The sequence below is a fragment of the Trichomycterus rosablanca genome, chromosome 3 (assembly GCF_030014385.1).
Source record: "Trichomycterus rosablanca isolate fTriRos1 chromosome 3, fTriRos1.hap1, whole genome shotgun sequence".
In the NCBI taxonomy this organism is placed as follows: Eukaryota; Metazoa; Chordata; class Actinopteri; order Siluriformes; family Trichomycteridae; genus Trichomycterus; species Trichomycterus rosablanca.
In genome coordinates, this window is record NC_085990.1 from 27,599,831 (window position 1) to 27,627,675 (window position 27,845).

The following is a 27,845-nucleotide window of genomic DNA, read 5'->3' on the forward strand; positions in this document are numbered from 1 at the left end:
CAGTCTTTTCTCATTGAATACTGATCAGCTCAAGCAGTGTCATCAATCTGTTCTATAGTTTGATATGGTTTTGAGATGGAAACAATGTTAACCAGTTAAACACTGACATACTGCCAGCAGGCTCTGATCAGCTCTCTGTTGCAGCGCCTCCATGGCCTGGTGTTTGCAACAGAGAGTGTGATAAAGATACTGTTTCTACAATAAAACAAGGTTATCTTCAAAGTGTGGGGGGTTGTTAATCGTTTATGCAATGTGTGGCTCTAAAGAACATTTGGATATTAAGATGAACGTGTTATAGTTGCCAAAAAGCTAGATTTTAAATATAGTACTAAACTAAAAATTAATTTACTGTATAATTTGCTAGAAAGCAATTTCAACCCCCGCTGGATGACTGATGAATTCACACAATACTAAATAAATTACGCCATGGTACCAGACAGTGTCCTGGGGACTGGAAGCTTTTGCTCTATTGAATATTCCTCATGATCACCGACTGAGATGGAATATGGTACTTGGTTTAGCTATGCGGCCACTGTTAGGTCTTTGTTCAAAGCCCTTAACCCTTGCGGCTTCAAGGGTGCTATACTGTGGCTTAAATTCCTTATGCGGGAAAATAATTTCATTGTACTGTACTCGTGTATACACCGATCAGCCATAACATTAAAACCACCTCCTTGTTTCTACACTCACTGTCCATTTTATCAGCTCCACTTACCATATAGAAGCACTTTGTAGTTCTGCAATTACTGACTGTAGTCCATCTGTTTGTCTGCATGCTTTGTTAGCCCCCTCTAATGCTGTTTTTTAATGGTCAGGACTCTTCCAGGACCACTACAGAGTAAATATTATTTGGGTGATGGATCATTCTAATCACTGCACTGACACTGACATGGTGGTGGTGTGTTAGTGTGTGTTGTGCTGGTATGAGTGGATCAGACACAGCAGCGCTGATGAGGTTTCTAAACACTGCACTGTCACTGCTGGACTGAGAATAGTCCACCAATCAAAAATATCCAGCCAACAGCACCCCATGGGCAGCATCCTGTGACCACTGATGAAGGTCTAGAAGATGACCAACTCAAACAGCAGCAATAGATGAGCGATCGTCTCTGACTTTACATCTACAAGGTGGACCAACTAGGTAGGAGTGTTTAATACTGTAGAGTGGACAGTGAGTGGACCTGGTATTTAAAAACTCCAGCACTCATACCAGCACAACACACACTAACACACCACCACCATGTCAGCGTCACTGCTGAGAAGAATCCACCACTTAAATAATGCCTGCTCTGTAATGGTCCTGTGGGGGTCCTGTAGTATGTAGAGAAACAGATGAACTACAGTCAGTAATTGTAGAGCTACAAAGTGCTTCTATATGGTAAGTGGAGCTGATAAAATGGACAGTGAGTGTAGAAACAAGGAGATGGTTTTAATGTTATGGCTGATCAGTGAATGTGTATATGACAAATAAAGGTACTCCGTCTACCCTAGATTATATCATTTGTCCTACAGAATAAAAAGTACACACAAAACATGAGTAAAACACTCATTCTGTTTATTTAATCAAACTGTCTATTTTGTTTATTGAATTGTGTTTTACCCTTGTGAAAAGGTAATATTTGCCGCCCTTTAGGTGCATATTTCAAAGGTTTATATCTTGTCGGGATGGTCCTTTTTCACTGTGATCTTTCAGATGCACAAAAGGGATGCGAGAGAGTGTGTGAACACTTCTGCTAGTCGAGTTACGGGTAAAGTATAATGCCAGCTTTATGGTTTACTACTAAATAGAGAAAAGCAGCTACTATAAAACGGGCAGTTCATTTCTTACAGAGATCTGGTAAGAAGACGTGAGCATGCTCAGAAAGGCAGCTGGACCATTCAACACACAGAAGCTCAGTAGGCAACCTTCTTTCACCTGAGATACAATCCATGGATTGTTTTCTTCTATGAACCACATGACGAGGTTATCTGGGGTTTGGCAATCAGAATTTTGTTAAAGGTTATGCGTGTGTAGGGTGTACAGAACAGGACGGAAATAAAATAAATAAATAAGGAAGTCAATGTTCTGTAGATGTTTCTCCTTATGCATATACCAAAGAGTCTGGAAATATGTTACTCCCGTCTTTGTACATTTGAACATACTGGACTGATTCTAAGTGCCCAAGCAACCAGCAAAGATTAAAGGTAATCCAGTTTATATAAAGGATAGTGGAGCATTTAGTTCCTTGTTTGGCATTTAGGATTAAACAACGTCTTGTTCCAGCAGCTGAACCAAATAGGGTTGCACTAATCCTGTTCTGATAATTTATTTAATTTTTTTATTTAAATACAGTACTGATATTAAAGCTCGGCATATTAAATATGAGGAAGCTTCAAAAAGTTTCCGCACTTTTATATTTCTGTTGGAAACAGTGAGGGTGGGAGGAGTAGTAATTTTTATGTGATGACGTGAAAGCAGTGGTGCATCAGTGGCTACACACTCAACTAAAAACATTTTTTGCTGATGGCTTTAAAAAGTTGCTACACAGGCCGCTCAGGTGGCGCAGCAGTAAAAAACGCTAGCACACCAGAGCTGAAATTTTGAACTTGTCGGTCCGGAACTTAGCTCTGCCATCCAGCAGGCTGGGCGGCTACATGAACAACGATTGGCTTGTTGTTCATACAGGGAAGGGAAAAGCCGGATAGGGACCTCATAACTGGTGTAATGACAACCTCTGCTGGTTGATTGATGGCGTCTGCACAGAGTTGCGGGATAATGAGGATCAGGGTGTGTCTCTACGTACACAAAGCTGATACACGTATGAACTCGTCTCGTGCAGGTGAAAAGAGGCAGTCGGCTACTGCACACGTGTCGGAGGGGGCGTGTGTCAGTCTCGCTTTTCTCAATCAGCATCAGTAGAGAGGAAGCATAATGCAATCGGGTAATTTGATACTACTAGATTGGGAGGAAAATTAGGTGAAAAAATGGGTACAATGCTGGGAAAAATGCATCGGAAGGCGACTATGTAGAAAAGTGATGCCATTTGTTTTTTAATTCTTTAATTAAAAAGTGCGGAAACTTTTTGAAGAACCCTCGTACTAACTGCACACTGACAAATCAACTTATCACAAACCTGGAAGATCTGTTCAAGATCTGTGTTCCATAAACACAACTTAGGATTCTATGATTACAGCGTGTATTGTCCTCTCCAGGGTGTGTTGCTGAAAACCAGACCCACCAAGACCCTGACCAGGGTAAAGCCTGCTGTAAAAAATACATAAAAAAACAAACAAAAAGAAAGGTTTAAAGTAAGTATGTTAGAGATTTCCTGATCACTGAATTCTGATTCCCTGGTGGAACTCAACTTACCTTTAATGCTTTGGTGTGTTCAGCCCAAAACCAGCATATCAATATCTACAAAGCACTGGTCTGGCAAGTAAACACACTGCCATAGTAAAGGATTTGTTTAATGTCATGCCTCAGTGTTGAGGATTTTAGACTTTGCCTATGGAAATTTGTGGCCAATTTGTGTTAGGTCAGGTACTGATGTTGAAAAAGAAGCCCTGGCTCACAATTGGTATTGCAAACCATCCCCAAGGTGTTCAGTAGGGTCACGGTCGGGGCTTTGTGCAGGCCAGTGGAGTTCCTCCTCATCAAATGTGTTAAGCTACTGGTGCACTCATGCATGAACAGAAAAAAACCTTCCCCAAACTGTTGCCACGAAGCATATCATACTATGTATGTTTATATTATTCCTTCTGATCAGCTGTGCTCCATCATGCTGTGGCCACTGTCTTCACCTGTGTCAGAAGTTCCAAAGATAATAATTCTATACACTGATCAGCCATAACATTAAAACCACATCCTGTTTTCTACACTAACTGTCCTTTTTATCAGCTCCACTTACCATATAGAACCACTTTGTAGTTCTACAATTACTGACTGTAGTCCATCTGTTTCTCTGCATGCTTTGTTTGCCCCTTTCATGCTGTTCTTCAATGGTCAGGACTCTCCCAGGACCACCACAGAGCAGGTATTATTTAGGTGGTGGATCATTCCCAGCACTGCAGTGACACTGACATGGTGGTGGTGTGTTGTGCTGGTATGAGTGGATCAGACACAGCAGCGCTGCTGGAGTTTTTAAATACCGTGTCCATTCACTGTCCACTCTATTAGACACTCCTACCTAGTTTGTCCACCCTTGTAGATGTAAAGTCAAAGACGATCGCTCATTTATTGCTGCTGTTTGAGTTGATCATCTTTGAGATCATCAGTGGTCACAGGACGCTGCCTACGGGGCGCTGTTGGCTGGATATTTTTGGTTGGTGGACTATTCTCAGTCCAGCAGTGACAGTGAGGTGTTTAAAAACTTCATCAGCATTGCTGTGTCTGATCCACTCATACCAGCACAACACACACTAACACACCACCACCATGTCAGTGTCACTGCAGTGCTGAGCATGATCCACCACCCAAGTAATACCTACTCTGTAGTGGTCCTGTGGGGGTCCTGACCATTAAAGAACAACATGAAAGGGGGCTAACAAAGCATGCAGAGAAACAGATGGACTACAGTCAGTAATCGTAGAACTACAAAGTGCTTCTATATGGTAAGTGGAGCTGATAAAATGGACAGTGAGTATAGAAACAAGGAGGTGGTTATATATACAGTGTATCACAAAAGTGAGTACACCCCTCACATTTCTGCAGATATTTAAGTATATCTTTTCATGGGACAACACTGACAAAATGACACTTTGACACAATGAAAAGTAGTCTGTGTGCAGCTTATATAACAGTGTAAATTTATTCTTCCCTCAAAATAACTCAATATACAGCCATTAATGTCTAAACCACCGGCAACAAAAGTGAGTACACCCCTTAGTGAAAGTTCCTGAAGTGTCAATATTTTGTGTGGCCACCATTATTTCCCAGAACTGCCTTAACTCTCCTGGGCATGGAGTTTACCAGAGCTTCACAGGTTGCCACTGGAATGCTTTTCCACTCCTCCATGACGACATCACGGAGCTGGCGGATATTCGAGACTTTGCGCTCCTCCACCTTCCGCTTGAGGATGCCCCAAAGATGTTCTATTGGGTTTAGGTCTGGAGACATGCTTGGCCAGTCCATCACCTTTACCCTCAGCCTCTTCAATAAAGCAGTGGTCGTCTTAGAGGTGTGTTTGGGGTCATTATCATGCTGGAACACTGCCCTGCGACCCAGTTTCCGGAGGGAGGGGATCATGCTCTGCTTCAGTATTTCACAGTACATATTGGAGTTCATGTGTCCCTCAATGAAATGTAACTCCCCAACACCTGCTGCACTCATGCAGCCCCAGACCATGGCATTCGCACCACCATGCTTGACTGTAGGCATGACACACTTATCTTTGTACTCCTCACCTGATTGCCGCCACACATGCTTGAGACCATCTGAACCAAACAAATGAATCTTGGTCTCATCAGACCATAGGACATGGTTCCAGTAATCCATGTCCTTTGTTGACATGTCTTCAGCAAACTGTTTGCGGGCTTTCTTGTGTAGAGACTTCAGAAGAGGCTTCCTTCTGGGGTGACAGCCATGCAGACCAATTTGATGTAGTGTGCGGCGTATGGTCTGAGCACTGACAGGCTGACCCCCCACCTTTTCAATCTCTGCAGCAATGCTGACAGCACTCCTGCGCTTATCTTTCAAAGACAGCAGTTGGATGTGACGCTGAGCACGTGCACTCAGCTTCTTTGGACGACCAACGCGAGGTCTGTTCTGAGTGGACCCTGCTCTTTTAAAACGCTGGATGATCTTGGCCACTGTGCTGCAGCTCAGTTTCAGGGTGTTGGCAATCTTCTTGTAGCCTTGGCCATCTTCATGTAGCGCAACAATTCGTCTTTTAAGATCCTCAGAGAGTTCTTTGCCATGAGGTGCCATGTTGGAACTTTCAGTGACCAGTATGAGAGAGTGTGAGAGCTGTACTACTAAATTGAACACACCTGCTCCCTATGCACACCTGAGACCTAGTAACACTAACGAGTCACATGACATTTTGGAGGGAAAATGACAAGCAGTGCTCAATTTGGACATTTAGGGGTGTAGTCTCTTAGGGGTGTACTCACTTTTGTTGCCGGTGGTTTAGACATTAATGGCTGTATATTGAGTTATTTTGAGGGAAGAATAAATTTACACTGTTATATAAGCTGCACACAGACTACTTTTCATTGTGTCAAAGTGTCATTTTGTCAGTGTTGTCCCATGAAAAGATATACTTAAATATCTGCAGAAATGTGAGGGGTGTACTCACTTTTGTGATACACTGTATATACAACAAAGTAAATCTGAAGATTTGTGTGTTAGTATATTCTCTAATCAGTGCAGTTGGATCAGTGCATCCCTATTACCAGTCACTGTTTAACAAGGTGAAATGTATCCACCCAGACATGCTAAAATGATGGGCTTCTTTGCCCTACAGTCCAAATTAAATTTCACAGTTTTACAGTTGAATTAATCAAAATGTAATCATGTCACTGACACTTAACGTCAGTTAACCTTAGCTATCAATCTGCCATTTTTCCTGCGTCCTTTTTTTTTTGTGAATTAGCACATTAAGTTTGCTTTTACACTTGGTGGACCAGTGAATTAGTGTGTGCGTGTGTGTATGGATGAAGGAGTTTAATGCAAAGCAGATGATCTATAGAGCTTTCTGAGGGTTTTGGCATCTAGATTATCAGTTTAGCGTTTTCATACAGTTCAACAGAAGGGTGATTGAAAAAGTTTTTTTTTTTTATATGGGTCAATGACGATGTGCATTTGTGTCTCTTTCTTTTACTAAACTTTCTTTATGATCTTTTTTAACATCAAAACAAAATTAATTAACTATTTTAGTTTTCAAAGCAGCAACAATAGTATGAGTGGGTGGTGTAATTTACCAACTATATATTAAAATAAAAGAATCTGTAAAAACATTTGTCATGTTAACATCAGCTTTAACTCCATGGCGCATATCTGAGGAATCTGAGGGACATTCAAACTTAAAAATACATTTTTAAGGTTAGAATTAGGGCCGCTCCAATTTGAAAGCGAAAGAAATAGCGTCCAGGTGGCGCAGTCGGATATTCTGCTAGCACACCAGCGCTGAGATCCTGAACACCCCAGTTCGGCTCTGCTACCTGTCGGCTGGGCATGATTGGCAGTACCTGCAGCAGACAAAATTGGCCACCGAGTCTGCTTGGTGGGAAAAGGTCGGATTAAGTGGGTGAGGTCTTCAAACTCTGTGTAAAGACCCCGCCTGTGCATAAGTGGATGAGCCTCATGTGCGAATCCACTGAAGCACGGGCGAAAAAGAAAGGGTTGAGAACTGCGCACGTGTCGGAAGGTGTGGAGCGGGCAAATATACCCTCCTCGATCGCAGTCAGAATCCTCAGCAGCGGAAGATTAATTGGCTACACTTTAGGAGAAAATGCATGAAATAAATAGAAAAAAATTAATAGTAAGCTGAGGGTCCGAAGCTCTCAATAATATGTTAATGACATGTCTAGATTATTTCAATGCAGATGGGGCAGCACGATGGCTCAGTGATATGATTGCATCTACAATTTAGAGAACATGAAATTAAAACGAGAGATAAGCAATTAAGAACATGAAAACTAAAAGAAAATATAGTAAAATATACCCTACAATTTAGAGAATATGAAAGTAAAACGAGAGATAAGCAATTAAGAACATGAAAACTAAAAGAAAATATAGTAAAATATACCCTACAATTTAGAGAATATGAAAGTAAAACGAGAGATAAGCAATTAAGAACATGAAAACTAAAAGAAAATATAGTAAAATATACCCTACAATTTAGAGAATATGAAATTAAAACGAGAGATAAGCAATTAAGAACATGAAAACTAAAAGAAAATATAGTAAAATATACCCTACAATTTAGAGAATATGAAATTAAAACGAGAGATAAGCAATTAAGAACATGAAAACTAAAAGAAAATATAGTAAAATATACCCTACAATTTAGAGAATATGAAATTAAAACGAGAGATAAGCAATTAAGAACATGAAAACTAAAAGAAAATATAGTAAAATATACCCTACAATTTAGAGAATATGAAATTAAAACGAGAGATAAGCAATTAAGAACATGAAAACTAAAATAAAATATAGTAAAATATACCCTACAATTTAGAGAATATGAAATTAAAACAAGAGAGATACACATTATTATAACAGAAACCCCCTTGATAAAATATTTCAGTTTAAATAGGTTTTAGAATCATGTGCAGCTTTGATTATTCTATGAGAAAAAAATATTCATCATTTTAAAAGGCACAAACAAATAGTAGGAAATTGAATTAACGTAATTGCAGCTAAACACACCATCAAAATCATTTCTGTTTTAATATAAATGTTTTAAAATGACCTGGCACACATATTTGTCATTGACCCATATAGTACAGGGTACTTGCAACCTGGGAGAACAGTTCCTATCCTAATCTAATCTAATCTAATCTCTGACTCAAACTTGCTGTAATTAAATCCAATGTTCCTCTCTGTGTTTGAGATTTCCTAAATACCTTGACTCATCATGTCGGGTGTTAGATCAGTGCTGGAACTGAACTGTACAGGCTGCAGGATCAGTGTTTCAACCAGATTTAAAAGCAATAAGTGTTATCAATCTCTCATTGTTCTATATTAGCCGGTTCAGCTGTATGCGTGTTCTCTGCTCTACCCTGGAGGGTTTGTACCTGTTTAGGATCATGAAGCTTGAGAGATTTGTAAGTGTGTAAACTGTCTGCTTGTACTGTAATTAATAATTTTTCATTGAGTATTATATCAGCAGTGTCTGATTTTACTGTGCCTTTCATTCGAAAGTTGTACTCACAAATTTGCAGTGAGTTTGAATATTGAATAAATGAATATACATCTACACCTGTGTTATGTCTGATGCATCTTCAGCTGTCAACAGCGTTTTCTCTGTTTCTTTATAAGAAATTACCTACAATTGTGGTCTAACATTTTCATGCACAATTATGTACGTCCTGCCAGTCTTGGCTGTAATGATTTCTGCTATTATTTCTGTGACTGACTGATTGGGACATTTCTTTGTCCACAAAACTGTAATATATATATACCTTACTAATATTGCCCTGGCCCATCGAGGCATGGACTCCACTAGACCCCTGAAGGTGTGCTGTGGTATCTGGCACCAAGATGTTAGCAGATCCTTTAACTCCTGTAAGTTGTGAGGTGGGGCCTCCATGGATTGGAATTGTTTGTCCAGCACATCCCACAGATGCTCGATTGGATTGAGATCTGGGGAATCTGGAGGCCAAGTCAACACCTCAAACTCGTTGTTGTGCTCCTTAAACCATTCCTGAACTATTTTTGCTTTGTGTCAGGGATCATTATCCTGCTGAAAAAGGCCACAGCCATCAGGAAATAGCGTTTCCATGAAAGGGTGTACATGGTCTGCAACAATGCTTAGGTAGGTGGTACGTGTCAAAGTAGTCTCCACATGGATGGCAAGATTTCCCAGCAGAACATTGTCCAAAGCATCACACTGCCGCCGGCTTGCCTTCTTCCTATAGTGCATCCTGGTGCCATGTGTTCCCTAGGTAAGCGACGCACACGCACCCAGCCATCCACGTGATGAAAACATTAGATCAGGCCACCTTCTTCCATTGCTCCGTGGATATATACTGTATATATATATATATATATATATATATATATATATATATATATACATATATATATATATATATATATACATATATATATATATATATATATATATATATATATATATATATATATATATATATATATATATATATATATATAAAACCTAAATATACATACAGCCAATTTATCAGTGATTATTATTTTACCAAAGCAGTTACCTTTCCTGTGCCCTTAAAAAGACCCTATTTAAATCCACAAACTAAAGCAAGCCATAAGAATTGCAATGGGAATCATAGATTCAGGAATGTCCCTCAGAGCCAGTTCTAAGCAGCTTTAAGTCCCAAGATAATCTGTACCAATATTTGTCCATATAGTACATAAAAAAGTGGTTTCTTTGTTAGGATCAGGAGGGTAACCCAAACCGTTACCTCAAGTTCAGGAGAAACCTTGTCCAAACTGGTCTGTCTTAAATTAAAAGCTGCTGAAACACAGGTATCACTCTCCACAGCCAAGCAAGGTTTTCATTGCTTTGGGTTTAGAGGGTGTTGATCAAGAGAGAACCCACTGCTTCCAAATAAGCAACTGAAAAATTATTTGATTGGTGACTGTCTTGCAGCATTATTTAAATATAAGGGCTGTACTAAACTAAAACAGTCAGAGCTTTGTGCAGGCCATTTGGGTTCCTCCACGACAAAACTTGCAATATACAACCACGTCTTTATGAAGCTTGCTTTATATACAGTCAAGCCAGAAAGTCTGCACACCCCTTTCACCCTCTCCACGTTTTATTACGTTACAGGTTCATTCTATAATAGATTGAGTTATTTTTTTGCCTCAAACATCTACACACAATTGCTAATAATTACAAAGTGAAAACAAGGTTTAGAAAATATGCAATTTTATTTTACTGTACACACCCTTAGCCTAATACTTGGTTGATGCACCGTTGGCAGCAATTACAGCTTTAAGACGTCTTGGGGAAAAAGCTACGAGCTTGGCACACTTGTTTCTGGACATTTTTGCCCATTCCTCTTGGCATATCCTTGCAAGCTTCATCAGGTTGGATGGGGACCGTCGGTACACAGCCATTTTCAGCTCCTTCCACAGATGTTTGTTTGGATTCAGGTCTGGGCTCTGGCTGGGCCACTCAAGGACATTCACAGAGTTTCTCCAAAGCCACTCCTTTGTTCTCTTGGCTGTGTGTCATGTTGAAAGGTAAACCTTCGACCCAGTCTGAGGTCCAGAGCGCTCTGGAGCAGGTTTTCTCCAAGGATCTTGGTGTACTTAGCTGCATTCATCTTTTCCTCTATCAGGACTAGTCGCCCCGGTCCCGCTGCTGAAAAACATTTTTGGTGGTTCCAAACTTCTTCCATTTAGGAATGATGGTTGCCACTGTGCTCTTTGGGACCTGTAAAGCTGCAGCAATTTTTCTGTACCCTTCTCCAGATCTATGCCTTGACACAATCCTGTTTCTGAGGTCTGCAGATAATCCCTTTGACCCCATGGCTTGGAGTTTGCTCTGATATGCTCTGTCAACTGTGAGACTTTATATAGGCATGTGTTGGCAATCCCCAATCGTGTCCAATCAATTGAATTTACGACAATTGGACTCCAATTAAATTGTAGAAACATCTCCAGCAGTATCAGTGCAAACAAAATGCACCTCAGCTCACTTTTGGGTGTCATATCAAAGGGTGTGCACACTTGTGTACATATGTTTTACATTTTGATTTTTAATAAATAAGCACGTCTAAAAACCTGCTTTCACTTTGTCATTGTGGGCTATTTTGTGTAGAATTGTGTGACTAAAAATTAACTCAACCTATTATACATAGAATGAGTCTGTAATGTAATAAAATGTAGAGAAGATGGAAGGGGTGTGCAGACTTCCCGGCTTGACTGTATATACAAAGTTATGCTAGAGCATGATATGACATTCCCCAACTGTTGCCACATTGTTGAAGGTCTATATTTTGTATAATTTCTTATATATATCTTTTAACAGTGGGTGTGACAAACACATGAACAAATATTTGGAAAGTGTCGAACTACTTTTGGCCATATATTGAATCTTTATCATGAGAAGCAGGTCATTTAGCACAGAACTGTGTTGCTGGCGACCTGATCAGAATGTCCACAGCAAATCAGGAATAGTACAGTTACCTCCAGCTCCCACTCTGTAATTATACCATTCAGTTTCACCACACCCAGCAGTTTGCCGGCAGAAACAATAATCCATACACACTCATGCATTCCTGCTCATGGTTTTAAACTCTTTTTCTGAGCTTTGTCACGATAATCTTACTTCTAACAGAGTTTTAAGGATAGCTAAATTTGTCTCTCGAGATCTTGGCTGTGTTTGTTTAAATAACATGTCTGAGAACTTTTTATCAACGTGGCTGATGGGAGTAAGAGAAAGCTGGCTAATTAAAAAAAACTACCACAATTTTAGACACTTTGTGGTTCAGGGATTAGTTATTAAATACCTTGGCAATAAGCGGATCATTGCACAGTTGATTGTGGCCTAGATACCAGCTCATAACACAACAGCAATGTCCAAGATAAAGCTCTAACCCCTATCAACCCCTAATAAAAAGCTGTTAAATTGCTAGTTGCTGCCGAGGTGGTTGGAATTGATCTACCTTTGGACAGTGACCTTATTAATCTGCCTCCCCAATTCCATTTAGATGGCTTTCCTAAATCTGATTAACTTGAAGTTTTTTTTTAAAGTAAAACTTCTGTTTCTGCAGTTTGGAAAGACTTTTAGAAGCAATTAGAAGAAAATCTCTGGCAATTGTTTCACCTTTCAGTACAAGTAGGCAGACCGATTTTTAAATGTGCACCCCTGTCACCCATCAGCAAATTTTTCTCAGTTAAAATAAGAAAAATGTGGGACATGGTGTCACTGTGCTGCTCTACATGATCTAAATGCCTGTGGCCTTGTCTGTCAAATAGTGGGCTGCCTTTAAAAGACCCAGATATCCTATTTAGGCCTGATAGACAGAAAACTCTATTTCTTGAAGAAATAGCTAAGCTAGCTAAGTTAAGCTAAGTTATATTCAATACATACTTACAGTACATCGATCAGCCATAACACTATGACCACTTTCTTGTTTCTACACTCACTGTCCATTTTATCAGCTCCACTTATTATATAGAAGCACTTTGTAGTTCTACCATTACTGACTGTAGTTCATCTATTTCACTACATACTTTTTTAGCCTGCTTTCACCCTGTTCTTCAATGGTCAGGCCCCCACAGGACCACTACAGAGCAGGTATTATTTGGGTTGTGGGTCATTCCCAGCACTGCAGTGACACTGACATGGTGGTGGTGTGTTAGTGTGTGTTGTGCTGGTATGAGTGGATCAGACAAAGCAGCGCTGCTGGAGTTTTTAAACACATTACTGTCACTGCTGGACTGAGAATAGTCCACCAACCAAAAATATCCAGCCAACAGCGCCCTGTGTGCAGCGTCCTGTGACCACTGATGAAAGTCTAGAAGATGACCAACTCAAACAGCAGCAATAGATGAGTGATCGTCTCTGACTTTACATCTACAAGGTGGACCAACTGGGTAGGAGTGTCCAATAGATTGGACTGTAAGTGGACACGATATTTAAAAACATTGTCTGATCCACTCATACCAGCACAACACACACCAACACACCACCACACCACCACAATGTCATTTTCACTGCAGTGCTGAGAATGATCCACCACCTAAATAATACCTGCTCTGTGGTGGTCGTGTGGTGGTCCTGACCATTGAAGAACAGGGTGAAAGCAAACTAAAAAAGTATGTAGAGAAACAGATGAACTACGGTCAGTAATTGTAGAACTACAAAGTGCTTCTATATGGTAAGTGGAGCTGATAAAATGTACAGTAAGTGTAGAAACCAGGAGGTGGTTTTAATGTTATGGCTGATCGGTGTAGTTACTCATTATAAAAAATTGCATGTAGCATGGACGAGCTTTTAAGAAAATTATTGAAATGTTTAAAAACAATGTACCTCAAAGAAATATTAGAAGGGATTTGCATATTTCTCCCTCTACAGTGCATAATATTATTAAACCATTCAAGGAATCGGGAGGAATTTCAGTGTGTAAAGGCCAAGGGCGTAAGCTTAAGCTGAACACCCGTGAGCTTCGATCCCTCAGATGGCACTGCATCAAGAACCACCACTCAACAATAGCTGATATAACCACATGGACAAGGGATTACTTTTGTCAAGCTCTACAATACAGAGTTACATGCACAAATGCCACTTAAAACTTTACTATGCAAAAAAAGAAGCCTTATGTTAACCATGTCCAGAAGCGGAGTCGACTTCCCTGGGCTCAAAGGCATCTAGGATGGACCATCACACAGTGAAAACGTGTATTGTGGTCAAATGAATCAACATTTCAGGTGTTTTTTGGAAAAAAAATGGACGCCATGCACTTTGGACCAAAGACGAAAAGGACCATCCAGACAGCAACAAGTCCAAAAGCCAGGGTCTGTCATGGTATGGGGCTGTGTCAGTGCCCTTGGCAAAGGTCATTTACACTTCTGTAAGGGCAGCATTAATGCAGAAAAGTACATTGAGATCTTAAAGCAACATATACTGCCTTCAAGACGTCATCTTTTCCAGGGACGTCCATGCATTTTTCAACAAGACAATGCAAAATCCACATGCTGCACACATTACAAAGGCATGGCTGTGGAAGAAGAGGGTACGGGTACAGGACTGGCCTGCCTGCAGTCCTGACCTGTCCCCAATAGAGAATGTGTGGAGAATTTTTAAATGAAAAATGTGACAACGAAGACCCCGTACTGTTGCACATCTTAAGACGTGTTTGCAGGAAGAATGGAACAAAATAAAAGCTGAAACACTAAATTGGCAACATTACAAAGTGGTAAATGCTTTACTGTCCCAACTTTTTTGGAATGTGTTGCAGGCCTGAAATGCAGGAATAGAGGTTTATTAATAAATGAAATTAAGTTGTCCAGACAAAACATGAAATATTATTATTTTATTATTTGCATTTTCCATGCTGTCCCAACTTTTTCTGATTTGGTGTTTTACAAGACCATCTGCTAGCCTATATCAAACTATAGTGCCCACAGTAACCTTTAACTAACAACGCCTATGGGCGTGAGGTGTGGGGTCGGGTTGGTGTGGTTTCTCCCTGGGTTCTCTACAGTGTACATGTTATGGGGAGGAAATGCAGCATTGTGATGGATCCAGTTTCTGATGGATTGTTTTAGCTGGCTGGGGTCAGAGTTCATTTAGACAAGAGTGAAGGTAGAAAAACAAAGGCTTGTAAAAATGATCCTCTAAGGGACACTAAGGTCAGGTCAAACCAAGCATGTAAAACATTATACTGAAATGTTATATTCAAAGCGAAGCGGAAGTCATCTTGTACATTATACCAACCAGTTTGTTTAGATGAACCCACATGATATAGGGACTGGAAAAATTGACAAGAATTGGTTAAACTAGGTCCTGGAAATGATTATATTTAAACCTATAGTCAACCAATAGGGAATATTGTTCCTAATACAATGAATCTTCAAAACGTTGCTGCACTTTTATATTTTGGTTGGAAACAGTGAGGGCGGGAGTACTACTAATTGGTCGTATCTGAGACAGAGATGGGTCGCACGTAAGTCGCACATAAGTCGCACACACAGCGACTATAGACTCGACTCGGACTCATTTCAAATGACTCGTGAGTCGCAAAAAATGACTTATTGGATCATGGATATATGATCCAACATCATTCTGATTGTGTCATTTTCTGCTCTCTAATAACGCTCCGGCCGTCTTAACCCGCAACGCACGCAATGGCTAAATGTTCCAGCTTCCGGCAAAGTGATGGAGCGTTGCTCCCTACTTAAAATGGTGGAATACCCTACGTAGTGCACTTCACAGTAACAGATAATGTGAATGGAACACTCCTACAGAATTGGCGCTAATGATTGTAAGAACCGCTTTCTGAACCAATCAGACCTATTGTAATTTTTGGTAAGAAATGCAGTTTTTGCATGTATTTAGTTTGCAGCGTCACACAGATGATTGTCAATGAAACGCTTGATTGGCTTTCTAATGGGTTTGTGTTTAACCTCACAACCGGTAAAAGTTTGGAGGTTTTTAATTATAAGCACATTTACAAAATAACGAATTATATTCCTAATGGGACACACGGTTATAAATTGAATAGCATCTGGAACAACATAAGCTAAGGTAAGCAGTATTATGGATTTTTTGCTGTGTTTGGGATTTTGGCCGCTGTGCGTAATTTGCAATGAAAACAAAACGTCAGTTTAAGCTTTTAACTGGTACCTAGGAAAGTAAAACAGCAAAATACAGTCGCCAATCTGTTGTAATTTTTTATCTGAACTTACAGATTATTTGTTTATTTCTACGCTACACTTGCAATATTTGTTTTGTGTATATTATATTGACTCGTGACTCGACTCGGACTCTAGCCTAAAGACTCGTGACTCGACTCGTACTCTAGCCTAAAGACTCAGATCTCTTATCTGAGAGACTGAGAAAGAGCTTTTAGTCCGGATTTAGTGGCATCTGACTTCCGCTTAAAGAAGCTTTAAGGGGAAGAAGATTTTCATGTGATGATGATGTGAAAGCTGTGGTGCATCAGTGGCTATGTGCTCAACCAAAAACATTTTTTTTTTTTTGCATTGCTGGAAAAATGCATCGGAAGGAGACAATGTAGAAAATTGATGTCATTTATTTTTGAAATTCTTAATAAATAGAGTTAAAAAAGTGTGGAAAATTTTGGAAGAACCCTTGTAACATAATAAGAGCCAATGACTTAAGCCATGAATGCCAAGTAATAAAAGCAAGAATGTATATAAGAAAACAATGGAGTTGGACCTGGAGTTTGACCTCTAATTGTAAAGAAGTAGAAGTGGTCTTTCACAGCTCAATAAATTTAATTCAATACTTTGCTTACTGTTACGTAAGTTTGGTGTTTACCCTGTTACCACAGATATTTTAGTTTCCTCCCGGTTCCAAAATATGCCAGTAGCGGGATAGGTTACTCTAAATAATCACCCTACAATGAACTGCTATTTTTTGTTGTTTACTTTCTCTACATCCAGTCTTTCTTGGATTGGCTCCAGATCTAGCCCAACGCTGACCAGAATAAGCGTTAACCAGATTGAGTGGAATGAATTGACTGCCAGGTCAACCGGATACACTGAAACAGCCAAACCTTGAAAGATTGCTTAAGCATGTCGAAAGGGTCAGAGTTCATTCAGACCTGGACAAGAGTGGAAAAACACAGACTAGTGAAAATGATCCCCCAAGGATTGCTAAGGTTAAACCAAGCATGCAAAACAGTGTTTTGACATAACATACTGAACGCCAAGGAGTCGCCACATTTAACTTTGACAGTTTATAGTGGAGAGGGTGGATACTGCATGTTAACAGCAAATTATAATGTATTATGCTTCAGGAAATAAACTATAGGTTCTGGGTGCTGCAATCTTTAGTGCATAGGACATCTGTTTCTTTGAAATTAAGTCATATTTCTAAGACTAAGTCACTGTCATAGAAACACTGACTGGCTAATACTCAGTGCTCTGCTTGTCACCCAAAGAATTTAATAATTTAAAAAAATTTACCAACATTAAACAGAGACCAAAAAACCCTGCTAAAACTGCTGAATTTTAGTTTGTAGATCTTGGGGGAAACAAACTGAATTGTATACAATATGACTGACTTCGAATGGTACTTTTGGTAACAACTTCAAATGGTACCAACATTCAAACCAAATCTTGCTATGGTGTTCTGACATTTTTCAAACCTGTGGTGGGTGCAGATATCAATCAAACTTGGCTAAAGGTGAAATAGCAATTGCTGGTAAATAAAAAATAATCATCCTCAGAGGGATGCCAAGATCATATCAAGCATTTAAACATGTTAGTACATTTTAACAATCTTTATTCTACAACCCCAAATCAGAAAAAGTTGGGACAGTATGGAAAATGCAGCTAAAATAAAAATGCAGTGTTCCTTACATTTACTTTGACTTTTATTTGATTGCAGACAGTCTGAACCCAACATATTTCATGTTTTGTCTGCTCAACTTCATCTTATTTGTTAATATACCTCAATTCCTGCATTTCAGGCTGGCAACACATTCCAAAAAAGTTGTGACGGGTTCAATTTAGGGCTAGTAATGAGGTGAAAAAACTAAATAATGATGCGATTTTAAACAGGGGATGTCAACAGGTGATTGTAATCATGGTTTGGTACAAAAGCAGCATCCAGGAAAGGCTGAGTCTTTGATGAGCAAAGATGATCAGAAGATCTCCAGTTTACCAACAAATGTGTGAGAATATTATTGAAATGTTTAAAAACAATGTACCTCAAAGAAAGATTGGAAGGGATTTGCATATTTCTCCCTCTACAGTGCATAATATCATTCAACGATTCAAGGAATCAGGAGGAATTTCAGTGCGTAAAGGCCAAAAGCGCAAGCTTAAGCTGAATGCCCATGATCTTTAATCCCTCAGATGGCACTGCATCACTTTGGCAAACCTTTGTCAAGCACTACAATACAGAGTTACATGCACAAATACCACTTAAAACTTTACTGTGCAAAAAAGAAGCCTTAGACAGGACCATCAGACAGTGGAAAAGTGTATTGTGGTCAGATTAATCAGCAATTCAGGTCTTTTTTGGTGTGCTCCAGAACAAAGATGAAAAGGACCATCCAGACTGTTATCAGCAACAAGTCCAAAAGCAACAAGACAATCCAAAACCACATGCTGCACACATTACAAAGGCATGGCTTCGGAAGAAGAGGGTACGGGTACTGGACTGGCCTGCCTGCAGTCCTGACCTGTCCCCAATAGAGAATGTGTGCAGAATTACCCCTGTACTGTTGCACATCTTAAGATGTGTTTGCAGAAAAAATGGGACAAAATAAAAGCTGAAACACTAAATTACTTGTTATCCTCAGTGCCAAACGTCTTTTAAGTGTGGTGAAAAGGAATGGCAACATTACAAAGTGGTAAATGCTTCACTGTCCCAACTTTTTTTTTTTTTAATGTGTTGCGGACCTGAAATGCAGGAATAGATGTTTATTAATAAATGAAATGAAGTTGCGCAGATAAAACATGAAATATCTCAGGTTCATCCTGTCTGCAATCAAATAAAAGTCAAAGTAAATGTAAGAAACTCTGTGGTTTCTATTATGTGCATTTTCCATACTGTCCCAACTTTTTCTGATTTGGGGTTGTAGGACAGTAAAGATAGTAAGCCAAGAAGCTATAAGAAGAAAGGCTGGTCAGTACTGGTTTATAATAGGCTTACTGGCATATTTTCCAGCAGTAAGTATAAGCCCAAATATGATACTATACCTTCTTTCACAGGAAAACTTAATGACTTTATGTGACACAACAAACACAGTTTGGCTTTTGTGCAGTTATATTAATACTGTCCCAAAGCATTGTATGACTAAAATAATAAAACAATGACTGATACTGCAGATTTAGACTGTAAGCCTGTTGGCCAACATCACTGCCCTCATACAGTTTTGATGGATACACCCAGCTTTATCAAATCCTGCCCTCATGTTTAGACAAATGGTTTGAGCTTATAGATTAGGAGTTCATTCAGACCTGGCTGAAGGTGAATAAAACTGATGCTGTGAAGATAAACCTCCCAGATAAATATTCAGGTCAAACCAAGTGTAGAACAGTACTGAAAAGCTATCTTCAATACCAATACTGGCATATTGTTCACCAGGAAGTAAAGCACCTGGATGTTGCTGTCTTGGGTTTCTGTGCATCCTGGTTATGTGGAGGTTATATTTGGTTTTTCATCTATATTGAGACCAATATAAATATTAAGTGGTCAGTGGCTGGTGCTTTGTATGCCACCCTGAAGTGATGACTGAAAAAGATATCACAATTATTAAAATGGAGACCTTAATGATACTTGGCTCGTTTCAGTAGGGTACACCCTACCAGACAAATACAAACGCTCTTCTACTGATGAATCGTTTCAGCTCATGGAGATCATTCAGCCCTGGCTGGAGGTGAAAAAATGAATGCTGGTATAAATGATCCTCACAGGGGGGGCACTTAGATCAAACCAGGCATGTGGAACAACATATTTATAAGCAATCCTTAAAGCCAAGTTTTCAGAAACTCTAACTTGTGAATGAAAAATTTTAGATTTTGAACCAAAAAGGTTTACAAACAACCAGTTCCAAAAAATTGGGAAAATAGGTAAAATGCCAATAATAACAGAAAGCAGTGATTTGCAAATTGTCTGTTAAGAGTATTTAATTGAAAACATAGCTAAGAATTCATGTTTTAACTTATCGATTCTTTATTATAATAAATATACTGCATACTAATTAAAGTTGATGCCTGCAACACATTCCAAAAAAGTTGGGACAGGGCAATGTACGAAGGATCTTCACTTTTATATTTTCATTGGAAACAGTGAGAGAGATTGGTCGTGTCTAAGAGACTGAGAGAGAGCTTATAGTCCAGATTTAGCCACTGATTGCCACCTTTTTGGACTGCTCAGAGAAGCTTTAAGGGAAGCAGCGGTGCATCAGTGGCTACACGCTCAACCAAAAACATTTATTTGCTGATGGCATTAAAAAGAAAAAATGCATTGGAAGGTGACTATGTAGAATAGTTTGTTTATTAGGATTTTAACATCATGTTTTACACCTTGGTTACATTCATGACAGAAACGGTAGTTACTCATTACACAAGGTTAATCAGTTCACATGTTTATATCGAACTCAGTCATGGACAATTTTGTATCTCCAATTCACCTCACTTGCATGTCTTTGGACTGTGGGAGGAAACCGGAGCACCCAGAGTAAACCCACGTGGACATGGGGAGAACATGCAAACTCCACACAGAAAGGACCCGGACCGCCCCACCTGGGGATCGATCCCAGGACCGTCTTGCTGTGAGGCGACAGTGCTACCCACTTAGCCACCGTGCCACCTGACTATGTAGAAAAGCGATGTCATTTGTTTTTAAAATTCCTAATAAATAGTTAAAAAAGTGTGGAAACGTTTTGAAGAACCCTCATAGTTTTTAGTATCTCTTGATGCATGCTTGATAATCCAGGTACACAAATCCACAAAGTCGAATCAATTCATCTGGGCACAAAGTGTGATTGAACTGATTCACATTTGTGTAGTTTTAGTAATTCAGTTGGCCTGACTACATGTCTTTGGAGGAAACCCATGTAGAGAAAATGCATACTCCGTAAAGTCTTCTTTTTATTGCATTTGACACAGTATCACAACTTTTTCTGTTATGGAATTTATATTAAATGCAGGTCAGAACATTAATTCCTTAAAATGTATTTATAATTTTGTACAGGTCCTGGATGTTACTTCAATTTGAGCCAGTGACTTAGGTTACAAATTCCATGGCAGAAGTAGAAAAGTGACATATTTCATACTATTTGACCACTAGGGCCAGTTGGGTATAAATTGCCTGCTAAATCTTGCCCCCTGTTCAGAAAGATTGTTTAAGCTTACTTGAAAAAACACAATGATGGAAATGATTATTTAGGGCAGGGTTTTTTTTTTTTTTAAATAATAACAATAATTAAATAAATAAACGCAAGGTCTCCTTGTGGAGGCTTTATAAAACCACAGTGGGACCAGATTGTAGGAGGGTTACGTAAGAGATACATTGTGTTACCCGGGTCACGTGAAAAAATTATGGACAAAATGTGGGTTGATTTAGTGGATGCTGAGGTCAAACCAGGCATAATACTAAAATACCATTGTTAAAGCTAAACACTCTTTGAACTTAACAACCACTTAGTCTCTGTTTGCAAAAAAAAAAAAATGATGGAGGTGGCACAAAGATAGACACCTCCCTTCCCCCACTGGCAGAACAGACAGCATAGCTCAGCAAGGCTCTGAAATCAGATCCTCCATACTCCAACAATCCCATTACCCAGCAGGTTTAAACCAACATCATCATCGGCACTGTAGGGAAGGCAGATGGGGGGTTTGGGGAAAAATGATTGGTGCTTTCCATCTTCCCAGTTACCCCCTTTGGTTCTGTATCTTATCTCTCCTGGCGCGTCTACACACACATGATTATAGGCGCCATTTATTCTGCTCATGCTCTGCCAGAGAACAACGTGCCATGGCTCAAATACAGAGTCTGATAGGCACTGTTAAAATTCATGGTTTTCTTTTATAGAGATGAAAATGGAGAAATGAAACTGAAGAAAGAAGCAAGTGAATTCCATGGAGGAAGCACTGTCTGGTCTGGTTAAGCTTTGCCTAGGGTCAAATTGCTCTCTTTTGGGTAGTAAGCCTTGTCCCATATTTAGCCACATTCATGTTTAGGAACAGTTTTACCTCATTACTGAGAAGAAAATAATAATAATAATAATAATAATAAAGAAAGTGCCTGCATTTGCAGCTGGAAGGTTTTGTTCTAATTGACAAGCTAAGTTTAGTATGCGCTTTAGAAAAACAGAAGTGTTTCAGACAGATGCATTGATTGAAGATTTTTCTCTGGAGAGCAGTATGCTATATGTGATTTTTATCAGCTGAAAAAGGGAAGGATGCCGGCACATTGAAGGAAATCATACTAAATAAATGGTCACGAAATTTACTAACCTAAATTGTCGTAAATCAATACAGTTTATGGACTGGGAATCATCTTTTTGTACACTTTAAGCTTCTACCAAAATGTAAGCCCTATTAAATAATAGCATTACACTGATCAGCCATAACATTAAAACCACCTCCTTGTTTTTACACTCACTGTCCATTTTATCAGCTCCACTAACCATATAGAAGCACTTTGTAGTTCTACAATTACTGACTGTAGTCCATCTGTTTCTCTACATCACCACCACAGAGCAGGTATTATATGGGTGGTGGATCATTCTCAGCACTGCAGTGACACTGACGTGGTGGTGGTGTGTTCGTGTGTGTTGTGCTGGTATGAGTGGATCAGACACAGCAGCGCTGCTGGAGTTTTTAAATACCGTGTCCACTCACTGTCCACTCTATTAGACACTCCTACCTAGTTGGTCCACCTTGTAGATGTAAAGTCAGAGACGATCGCTCATCTATTGCTGCTGTTTGAGTTGGTCATCTTCTAGACCTTCATCAGTGGTCGCAGGACGCTGCCCACGGGGCGCTGTTGGCTGGATATATTTTTGGTTGTTGGACTATTCTCAGTCCAGCAGGGACAAAGAGGTGTTTAAAAACTCCATCAGCGCTGCTGTGTCTTATCCACTCATACGAGCACAACACACACTAACACACCACCACCATGTCAGTGTCACTGCAGTGCTGAGAATGACCCACCACCCAAATAATACCTACTCTGTGGTGGTCCTGTGGGGGTCCTGACCATTGAAGAACAGCATGAAAGGGGGCTAAGAAAACATGAAGAGAAACAGATGGACTACAGTCAGTAATTGGAGAACTACAAAGTGCTTCTATATGGTAAGTGGAGCTGATAAAATGGACAGTGATTGTAGAAACAAGAAGATGGTTTTAATATTATGACTGATCGGTGTACATTTTCACGTGTACAGTACAACAAAATTCCTTTGTCGCATATCCCAGTTAGTTTGGAAGCTGGGGTCAGAGCACAGGGTCAGCCATTGTACAGCACGCCTGGAGCAGACAGGGTTAAGAGCCTTGCTCAAGGGCTCAACAGTGGCCTTGACAGACAGAGCCAGGAATCGACCTCTCTATCTTTTAATTGATAGCCCAAAGTTCTACCCACTAGGCTACCACTGTCCCTAAATTTAAGACTAAACTTGAAAAAAGGAGAAAAACCCCCCCCACATTTTTCATTAAAAAGCATTACAGACTCAGATATTTTCTGAATAATTAAAAGATCCTGGAGGTGTAGGACACAAACATTATTTGTGCTGTCAGTGTGTCACCCCATCCTAAATAGATAATTGTTAAATGATTGTGTAGAATTAGAATAGCAGGAACAACAATTGAAGGCAAACTTGCAAAAACAGTTACAGTACTGTTTCATTAGCAATCTGTTAAAAAAAAAGGAAACCTGCAGTCATCATATAGTGCATATTTCAAGATATTCACTTGACAAAGGTACAAAGACAAACAGTTGTTAATGAAAGTTCAGGTGATTCTGCAGCTGCTATTGTTCTTTCTAAAAGCAAAAGAATGGAACACACATTTACATTATTAAATCCTCACCTTGTCCCCCAGTGGGCTACAGAATTGACTTCAAGGTACTGTTAATTGTTTACAAATCGTTAAATGGCTTTGAGCCAATGTATCTCTCTGATATGCTTAAGCGATAAAAACTGAGCAGGACTCTCCAATCATTAGGAACTCGTCAATAAATTATACCTTAGAGAACAACACCAATTATGGAAAACACAGCATTTATCTTCTGTGCTGCTCTTAGGTTAAACCAGCTGTCAACAAACTAATATACTAACCTCCCACAGCCAAGATGCCAAGCTCTCGTTCAAGTCTAAGCTAAGCTGTGATACTGGTTTCCAACAGACCCAACTGATTGTTTGTGGGGGGAGGTGGTTAACAGGGTTCCTCAGTGCTGCTGCAAATGCAACTTTTGCTGGCTGGCTGAGGCACTTGCATGAAAGGTTAAGAATTTACAGAACAGCATAGCGTATCTCTCTGTGAGACCCCACCCCTGGAGATACAACGCAGTGACTTCATGTTTGTAGGAGGGGGCATGTGAGTCTGTGGCTCACCCAGGGCTAGGGTGGTACATACAGTACAGGAATTACATTTGAGAAATTTAAAATGACTGTATTGGGCGAAAAAGCAGAAAAAAACTGAAATAACAGGATATTTTTACATTAAGACTAAATATCTACCTTTAAATAACACTTCTAGTAAGGTTTAACCCACAAATAAGTTTCTATTTTTGTTGCTGTGCTGATTGCTTTTCTATTTTTTTTATATATATTTAAAAATTGTAATTGTATTTTCATACACATAAAAATTTATTTTACATTATTATTTGTAAAGCACCTTGAGTTGTGTCATGTATGTACTATACAAATAAAATCAACTCCTCACTATGTTCAGATTCCAGAGCTTCCTGGGTACCACATCACTCACTATTAGCAACTTACTGCAAGGAATCCGGGATATGTGCTAAGATGGCTGAGTCGTTCGATTAAAAGCTCCAGACGGTCGAATCTTTTACAGAACTGTGAAGTGTCTGGCATAAGGTGAAGCTCTACAGGGACAAAAGCAACAGGCCTAGAAAAGTAGCTTTTGGCACCATAGCATGATGCTTTTATTGGTCACTAGTTTTAGCATCAATTTTTTCCTCTGCACATACAAAAATAAGAACTAATTGGCAAACTGTGGTTTAACTGCTAAGGTTAATAGACTAATTTACTAAAAGGTCACAAGGACAAGAGAGAGTGTCATTATTACACTGCACCATAATGATAGTGCCCTATTTTCCACAATGACGATACCAAAATGATGGTAAATGCATTTATTTTCTCACACCTGGATCAGTGCAACTAACTCTTTAATGGTCTCCCTGCTAAACTGCTCATCTGGCTTCGTTTATTAAAAATTTAGCAGCCAGAGTCATAACATTTATTAAAGCAATAAGCCACGAGAGACCGTGCGTTACTGCGATTTTATCACGAGGAAGGTTGTTTTGGCACGACGCGAAGCGAATAAAATCAAAGCAGTAACGCACGGTCTTGAGTGGCTTATTGCTTTTATAAAACGGCGGTGTTCAAATGTTCAATTTATAAACACTTACAAAAAGCATTCTTCCACGACCCCAGGTAGTTCGTTAACAGTGTTGCTAGGCAACATGAGGGCGAACATAACATTAACTTTTTCTTTTCAGTGGCATATTAATATGGAATGATGTGAGGTGGTCATAGGTGTGAGTTTATCGGGAATTTTACAATGGCTTCGAACGCGGCTCAGCCAATCAGATTTAAGGACTGGAACTATCCGTTTTATAATGAGCATTCTGCTCACATCACCCCCATCTTCCATAAGCTTCACTGGTTACCAATATCCTCCCATATCAAGTACAAATGTATCTTACTTACCTTTAAAGCCCTTTATGGTCTCACCTCTATTTATCTTTGTGAGCTTCTTTACCCCTTCTGTCCCTCCCACTCTCCTAGATCCTCTGGCATCCTCTGGACCTCTAGTTGTCCCACGTACAAGACTCATGTCAGCGAGTGGCAGGTGTTTCAGTTGTACTGTTCCCACATTTTCTTTGTGACTGCTCTACCATCTCTTTATTCAAAGCTCAATAAAATTTTTTATTTAACATTATTATTAAGGGTCCAAGCACCAAAGGTGCTGCATTCCTATTGTTTTTGTTAGGATGTTTTCTCTTTTTTGTGTCACCTCACAGCAAGAAGGTCCTGTAACATCATATGGATGGATGGATGGATGGATGGATGGATGGATGGATGGATGGATGGATGGATGGATGGATGGATGGATAGATGGATAGATAGATAGATAGATAGATAGATAGATAGATAGATAGATAGATAGATAGATAGATAGATAGATAGATAGATAGATAGATAGATAGATAGAAAGAAATACTGTCAATGAGCCTTCGTCTTCAGTTATTTTGTCCCTAAAATCCGCTGTCTCAAGTAGGTGGAAAGTCACCACCGTCTCAAGCTAGTAGAAAATCAACTAAATCCCCCAAATTCCACCAGGTTCTGTTTGACCCAGTTCTTGTTTTTTAAATATGCAGAGGAACAACACCCAAATGTAATGAACAGCATGGTGAATCATTATGCTGCTCATTGATGCCAGCAGACTGTGTATGCTCATGCCATGCTGGGTACCCACTCAGACAGCAGATAACAAGCGATAAATTTAGGATCCCAGTCTACTCACCATACACCATCTTGGCTGTCCATGTGGAGTCTGGTTTCACATATCCATTTTCTGCTTTTCCCCGCTTGCCTTACCAACTTTGATTAAAATTATTCACAGAAAAGTCTGTAACAACTCAAAGCTTGAGACATTAGTTCAAGTTTTAATAAAAAAACAGGAAACATAATAATTATTCACACAGAGTAGAAAATTAAGCTCAACTTGAATTAGTATTAGCGCTATTGCTGCACTGGCAAAACATGTCTGACCAGCAGGCATGGTGCCAATTCATGGCTAATCTCAATGTCATAACCCAGAACCGTTTTGTAGATTTTTAAGCAATTCCTTTTTTAGAATGCTTGCCAAAAAATTATTACCATAATAGATAGCCAAAGCCAAAATGCCACCCAGTGAGAAAAAAAAAAATAATAAAAATTTCAATGATTCTTCGTCTTTGTGTAGTCAGTCAATCAAGTAAAAGGAACAAGACTAATATTCCTTTTATTTATCTCAGTGATTAAATTACTGGTCTAGTCGATGGTTAAGTCCCCAACACTGCCAAGTTTCCACTGTTGGGCCCCTTGAGCAATAAGAAGTATGTCACTCTATGTCACATTCCCCACCATCAAGCTGAAACTATACATGTGGTGGCAGTTCGGTCAAGGAATCAAACCCACTATGAGCTGTCAGCACTACCAACTGCACCACCGTGCCACCGTAGAGCAAGGACATCTTTATTAGTAAAGCACTATTGTTTTTAAAGAGAATGATGTGATGACACTACACTCATGAAAGCATGTATTTATTTTTACTCATTTATTCATCTTGGTCAGGGTTGTGGTGTGTCCATGGACGTTGGAGATAACTGAAGTACCTGGAGGTAACCCACACAGAAACGAGGAGAACATGCAATACTCAGTAAGGGCACACAGTGATCTGGGGTAAGACCCAAACTCAGGTCCTTAGGTCCTTTGTTGGCACCTTTTATTTTTATGCACTATTTAACTTGGTGATAAGCGAGTTACTTTAACCTGATCAGAGTCACAGTGGGTCTGTAGCTGGCTTCTGCAACAATGACCGCAAGGGTCATTACACATCACATCCTCACCTGTTACTTACACCTATAGTAGTCAAGTATCCTATTGTTTTGCATTTTGGTGGAGGGAGAACACTAAAGTAAGTGGTAATAACCAGTGTAAACATGGGTAGAATGACTGTACTGTACATACAGTATATAGTTATTGTAGGAAGAACCAAATCCAAGTCTCTTTATCTTTTTTAGCACCACCACTGCATCCTGAACCACCATGCT

General features: G+C 39.5%; 1 protein-coding gene across 4 annotated transcripts in view; it reads left to right on the plus strand.

The window, feature by feature from the left end:
• dipk2ab (divergent protein kinase domain 2Ab) overlaps window positions 1-27,845 on the plus strand; it is a 168,771-nt gene that overhangs the window by 91,055 nt on the left and 49,871 nt on the right. For 3 of the 4 annotated variants that reach the window (XM_062991136.1, XM_062991137.1, XM_062991138.1), the window contains one exon: window positions 1,831-2,164. The exons of the other annotated variant lie outside the window; for it this stretch is intronic. In XM_062991136.1, coding sequence (XP_062847206.1) covers window positions 1,831-1,900 — 70 coding nt within the window. In that variant the 3' untranslated portion in view covers window positions 1,901-2,164. Of the gene's footprint in view, window positions 1-1,830; window positions 2,165-27,845 lie in introns of those variants that run through there. 4 annotated transcript variants of the gene reach the window in all.